The sequence below is a fragment of the Chaetura pelagica genome, unplaced genomic scaffold (genome assembly GCF_000747805.2).
Source record: "Chaetura pelagica isolate M959 unplaced genomic scaffold, ChaPel_1.0 scaffold301, whole genome shotgun sequence".
Taxonomy (NCBI): Eukaryota; Metazoa; Chordata; class Aves; order Apodiformes; family Apodidae; genus Chaetura; species Chaetura pelagica.
Window position 1 is genome coordinate 325484 of NW_009952150.1, and position 6661 is coordinate 332144.

At 45.5% G+C, this 6661-nt stretch overlaps 1 protein-coding gene across 1 annotated transcript in view; it reads right to left on the reverse strand.

The window, feature by feature from the left end:
- Positions 1–6158, reverse strand: part of LOC104396673 (chromosome unknown open reading frame, human C11orf85) — a 22427-nt gene extending 16269 nt beyond the window's left edge. Inside the window, exons 1-4 of the mRNA XM_010006535.1 lie at positions 6058–6158; positions 3342–3387; positions 2100–2175; positions 383–508 (exon numbers count right to left, since the gene is read on the reverse strand). Of these exons, the coding sequence (XP_010004837.1) occupies positions 383–508; positions 2100–2175; positions 3342–3387; positions 6058–6158 (349 nt within the window). The remainder of the gene's footprint in view (positions 1–382; positions 509–2099; positions 2176–3341; positions 3388–6057) is intronic.
- Between the last annotated feature and the right edge of the window lie 503 nt (positions 6159–6661).

Sequence of the window (6661 nt, forward strand, 5' to 3'; positions counted from 1 at the left end):
AGTGTGAATTTCAATGTCAACAAACATAGCCAAGCACCAGGAAGAAAAATACGTGTTCCACATACAGGTGCTGGCTCCAGCCTGGCTCATGATGCTACGGAATGAAGGTTGGGAGCCACTGGGCATTGCTTCATACAAATATTAGCTACAGAGTCAGCCAGGGGTGAAAAGGAAAACAGAAATTCAGGAAACTTTAGAAAAGCAACACTGGCCAATAGAGAACACACTCCTCTGCTCTGTTTCAAAACCACGGTACAGCCATAGTGCACACAGTTTTGCTCTCTCTTAATTCAAAGACACAGTAGATGAAGAGAAAGGGAAAAGCAAGGCACAGACCACAAAAGTTTTTAGAAATTATCCAAATATAACCATACAGACTTACCACAAGATAAGTTTTGTTGAAATGAGTTGAGCTCTAAATACATCGTGCAAATGTAGGGATACGGCACAAGATGGACATTCTTATGTTTGAATCTCATCTTTGATACTCTCTCCCACTTACTTAAATCTGAGAACATCAATAAGACTTAAGAACATTTCAGAGAAGCAGAAGTCATGGCAGTGTCTTTTTGTAAAGCTTCCAAAGTCACACCCCATGGCACATAAGGGAGCAAACACATTCTGTTGGGATGAAATCTGTGAAAAAATACTAGTAACACATTGCAAGAAATACTCATCCAGCAGATACTCTCCTATCAGTCATTTTTACTAATGGTGTTGTGTCTCCCTAACTGCATTTGCCTTCAGTCCTGACATTCTCCCACAAGAAACAACATGCCAGGCTCTCCTAACCCTATGACTAAAACCTCACCAGCTTTCCTAACTAAAACCTGTTTATTTCAAAGTAGCATAATTCTGTTTACTTAATGGGAGGAAAAAAGGTAATTGACATGACAACCACCACAGTTACAGACATTCCTTCCTGAGTGTGCAGTTCTGACACCCAGGAGCTCATGCACACAAGAATGGAGAAGGTGAGACCAGAGTCTCCTTACATGGCTATGATCTCAAGAAGAAACATGTAATGTGAATCCTTTTAGTCCATTTGCTACATCCTGAAAATCCTGAAGACTGGAGAGGGAGCCCGACATTTGTCTGGATGAAACCCTGACACAATGAGATGATGAAATTGCTCCTTTACAGCAAGGAGACCAACATACACACTGCAAGCCAACTCCCCATGCCAGGGCTCTGAGCCTGCAGTTCTCACCAGGGCCCAGCTGTGGCTGGACATATGGATGCATTTCCCAGCTCTGGAAGTATAAGCTCATTAGTCAAACACTCCTCAATCACGCAGGCAAAACTGGCTGAGCTTTACTGAAGCAAACCAACAGCCAGGCCTCATCTGTTTGGGTGCCTCCTGCCCAATGATGCCACTGTGGTACACACGAGCTTCTGGCAGAGAAAGAGGATGTCCCTTGTTCTTGCCTGCTCTTACAAGGTCATACAAAGCAGTCTCCCAAGACTGGGAGGGAATGCTTTGCAGGCAGGAACTCATGGATATTCATTACTCCTGGGCACCCTGAATCAGAGGAGGTGATGCCAAAGGGCCTGATCTGATTCACAAACTGACATACAAAAGGACTGAAAAGGCTTCTCTGTCAGTTAACTTTCTTTGCTTCCAAGAAGAATCTTGGGAGAGCAACTTCTTCTTAACCCTTTACACTAAGGCCACTACAACATTTCACCCTAATGTACCTGACAAGAAAATGCCTTCTCTACTAGTGGGCCAACACTGCTGACCCATAAGGAGGGCTTGATGTTCTATCACCCTTTGGAAACACTGAACTAGCTTTGCCATCTTGTCAGTGGGCTTCTGTGAATATACACATTCATTTTCTTTAACTAAATCTGATTTGGAACACTGGGGTGTTCATCTGAAAACACTGCCAAACACTCTTTGCACATCAATTCTCTCTCTGGGGAAGGCAACAACTGAGCAGGATCTTAAGCTAATGTCAAACTGCCAAGCTCAAAGGAGTTGTGCTCCAACACACTACAAGATCTGCACACTACAAGACAGGAAGGTGGATTTTAGCTATGCCAAACAGATACAAGTCATTGAGTCTTTTCTTTTACAAGTAGGAAAGAAAGGATACAGGGAAAGATAGTGAAGTGGTCAGTAGAAAATGGGCACAAATTATCAAGATTTCCAAGGATTACTCGAATCGCTTCCTGTAGAGTCAAAAAAAAAAAAAAAGAAATGGGGAAAGAATATTAACAATAGAGCCCAAATAATCCCACTGTGAAGCACAGTTTCAAGGTTTGGGAAAAAAATTTAAATTAAATTACAGCTTGCATGGATCATGGAAGAGCAGAATCTAGGTATTCTGCCTCTCACCTTCTTCTCCCCACTCCCACCCATGCCCTTCGAGTGTGCTGCACCAAAAGACTCATAGAAACTGAAGTGAATTCACATCTTAATCCTGAATTAACACAGAAGCATTACTATGGTGAATGGATCATGCTTTTAAATTTAAGAAATATTTAATTTAAGAAGTTTCCTTTTTTTGCCAGCAAAAGACACACAGTACTGACCTGCTTCAAAAATAGATATTAATATTTTTCTAAATATTGACCCAATTTAATTACAAAGGAACTGTAATGTAGCCCCACAAAACTCCTGCGTTGTGAACAGGAATCTTTGCCCAATAATGCCTTTCAATATTGTCAAAGGTGAAAAAATAATAATTAAAGGATAGCTTTCCATATAAATTACAACCAGAATATATTCTTCAATAATATTTATAATGCTATTACTGTACTCTGAAGTTTTTTAAAAATTAAGACACAGAAGCTGTTTTAAGCAGGCAGTACATTTGGGAATGGCGGGGGCTTTCTTCTGTCTCAGGAAGAAGACAACAACAGAACTCATCGGTTGTGACTAAGAATGGTCACAAAATAACAAAGCCTCTGTCACACTCACTCATCAACATGGTCACTTCTCAAGAAACAACAGGAGGGTTTGACAGCTGGTCCAGCCTGAGGAGCTAAAAGCAGTGGGTCAGGTCTGGGGCTGGGGTAAGTGCCACTGCAGAATGAACCTGCACCGAGGTCAGAAAGGAACGGGTGCAACTAGCTCAGCAAACAGTTGTCCAGTTTGGACAGTCTGTAGCTTTGTTGAAATATTTCAAATAGAAGCATTACTCTCTGTGCTAATGCTGTCTGTTGATGTCTTTTTTCAGCTACCTCATTTTTTTCTCCCTTTTACTAGCCAGAGAAGATCCCCATTATTCTCACTTCAAATGTTGCATTTAACAAAATATCCTCAGCCTCACAACAAACAGACTTGCTCAGCCTGGCATTCAGCTAAAGTCCTGTAGACCTGCTTAATCTCCTACCTCTAACTCCTTGACAGCACTTTCAGTGTTGTTGAGATCAGGAGCACTGTGAAACAAACAGAGAGTCAGTTCCACCCCAGCCAAAAAAACAATGGAGCTCCACTCCTTGTAAAAGTTGAAACAGCAACAAAACACCATTCCTATTGAAGAGAGAAAATACTCAGCAGGCAGAAGAATTCCTCTATTAAGGTAATTTATAATCCATGGGCTGGCAGAAAGCAAGGGGCCCATGGTGGGGATGTCAGCCCTGCTGACTGTGGGGGGTTCACTGGTTGGGTTGAGGGAGGCTTGGGCAGTGACTGGAGGTGATAATTTTATTTTATCCTGGAGTGCAGAGATGCAAAAACAAAGTCACCACCTTCTTGTGGGGAAAACAAGTTTCACCTCCCAAATCTTCAGGCTGACTGACAGCATTGCTGTGGGCATAAGGCACTTACGACTTACCCCTTTACTCTCTCCAATGGATTGGGAGTGAACCCAGATGCTTTGAACAAATACCCCCTATTCACTACAACCATGACACAATGGGGAAGAATGTCACCAGTTTTGCTGTAAAAGGAGTTGCTTTTGCCATGTTTGACCACGTTGATGTGAAGAGCAACTTGATGATCTCACTAACAATTCCAGAAGCTATGATGAAACACAAAAGGTGCTGCTCGAGTCTCACATCCTGTTCCCTCAAGTACAACAATTAATTGCAAGAACTGCTGTTGCAATGCACACAAACTGTGAGACATGCAGGGGCAATTACAGACTGCTGCACTCAAATGGAGTGCCCTCCTCAGAAGATCATCAGGAGATCATGATGGGATGATCTCATCACCAGAGATCTCCATCAGATCAAATCCCCTGCAGGCTCTTCAGAAATGTACACACAATACTAGCAGTGCTTTCCAAAGGGATGATGCTGACAGAAAGAGCTTACTCACAGACAAGAACAATATCTCAAGGATCTCCTGAACACTACAGTGACACCACAAGACACACTACACACCTTCCTCTCTGTCCTGGTTTGGTGGGTTTTTAGTAGCAGGGGAAGGGGTGACTCCAGCAAGAAGCTGAGAAGCTCCCCCTGCTCCAAACCAGCCAAGAAGCCATTAGAGGGACAACAGATGAACCTCTGCCATTAAGATATGAAAGAACTGAGATAAGAGCTGAGCAAAGGAACACTTAAATGAGAAGAGCTGTAGTGGAGAGGGAAAGCGGTGCTGGTGGTTGGTGAGGAAGGGGAAGAAGGTGACCTAGCAGAAGTTTCCGTGCAACCCATCGTGAGACGGCAGCTGTGCCCCTGCACTCATGGAGAAATGTGGTGGAACACTCCCTGAAGGCACCAGGAGGGGTGAACTTGTCCAGTGGCCTCGGATTTGCTGCCAGTGAACTCGGATGGTGCAGCTGTGGAAGCCCCCAGGCCAGGGGAGGTGCCCGTTCCCGAAGCCCCCTTGACTCTGCGGGCAGCGCTGGAGCAGCTCTGGGCTGGTGGGAAGGGCTCCTGGAGGAGAGGTTGGTGGAGGATCTGGGATCATGGGAGGGACCCGTAGGGAAGCAGGACAGGACTGTGAAGAATCCTTCTTCCTGAGGATGAAGGAGCAGCAGCAACCACCAGCCTGGGAACTGATTCAAAACCCCATCCCCCTGTGCCACTGGGGGGAAGGAGGGAGAGAAATGGGGAACAAAGTGATTTGGGCCCAGGAAGAAGGGAGAGGTGGGGTAACACATGCAAGCACTGCTCTTTGTGTTGTCTGCGTCCTGTGTGTATTTGATTAGTATTAAATTAAATTATTTCCACCCCCCCAATTTGAGTCTATTTTGCCTGGGAACCTTAATTGGTGAAGAACCCTCCTTGTCCTTCGTCTCAAGCCATGAGCTTTGTCCTCTCACCCCAGTGTGTGTTTGTGGGAGTTGAGTGAGCGGCCATGGGGCTGTTCCTTTATTGTCGTGTTGGGCCCAAACCACCACATTATTGGCAAACCAGCCAGGAGAAAGACAAGGAACGACAACACTCTCCAAAATCAACACAGAGAACAAAACAAGGAGGAAGGTTAAGCTTCTTGCATCTGACACTGTTCCGAGAAGACACTAATATGCAAACCTAAAGAAACAACTGCCTTTTGATTCATCCTAAAATAAAGTCATGCAACAGAATTACAAATGACATCCTGCGTCTACAAAGGGAAAAGGAGACGTGTGGCATGAGATTTCCTGTAACTTCAGGTCTGGAGACAGGTGCAATTGCTATGGCATTCATAGCACATTCTGTGCATTCTTCTGCAGCCTAGGACAGTCACTTCCAGAACAAATCCAGGCTCTGGCCACGTCTGTGCATATCCACATCTGTGCAAAAGGAAATCCTCTCACACTCCCAAAACCACTCTAGGCAGATGCTTTAAGTTATTGCCTACAGCATTTTAGCCCTGCTGCAACCTCCTTGCCATGAAAAAAGGGGTTTGGGGCCTGGGAAGAAGGGAGGAGTGGGGTAACATGCAAGCACTGCTCTGTTTGTCTGTGTCCTGTGTGCATCTAATTAGTGTAAAATTAAATTGTTATTTTTCCCCAAGTCCGTTTTGCCTGGGACCTTAATCGGTGAAGACCTCTCCTTGTCCTGTCTCAACCAATGAGCTTCTAGTTGGGTTTGACCTCCCCATCCCAGAGTCTGTGTGATGGAGGAGCTGAGTGAGTGGCAAAACTGCAGGTCAACCTGCAGCTTCCACACACTTACCTGTGGAAGTTGCCATAACGGATTTTAAATTTGTACACAAGCCTGCCTGCATGAAGAAACCTCGTTTCAGGCAGCGGGTATGTAAATGGTTTCAATGCCATCTTTCTTCTTCCCTGAATGCAGCCTGGGGAAGCAGAAGAGTCAAAGGTCATGTCCTGAAGCCCTTCAGATCTGTCATACGAGCAGAAAAGAGAATATGCAGTTTTTATTCTAGAGGACGTTTGCAAAGAGAACACATTTCCTACCAGTATCTTCTACAAGTCAGAGGTTCAAGCATCCATTCAAAGCAAGCAGGGTATTTTTTAGCAGGATTCAAGGACAGATGTCGAGCTGATGGTCGTGCCTACAGCTGCACTGCTCTGGAAATGTCACCACCAGCGTTCCCGAAACTTTCCAAGCCTCTTGCCCCGGGGGCTGACAGGAAAACCTGTGGCCGACCCCCAGCTGTGAGGAACACGCCTGGCTGCTGTGGGTCCTGTAGCCCTTGCGGAGACAAACAGACAAAACTCGTCTCTCTCGACACCTGCACGTCTCCCCGGTGCCCGGGGGCCTCCGCCGGGCGGCCCCGAGCGGGGGCAGTGCCTGCTGCCCCGGGGCCGCGCAG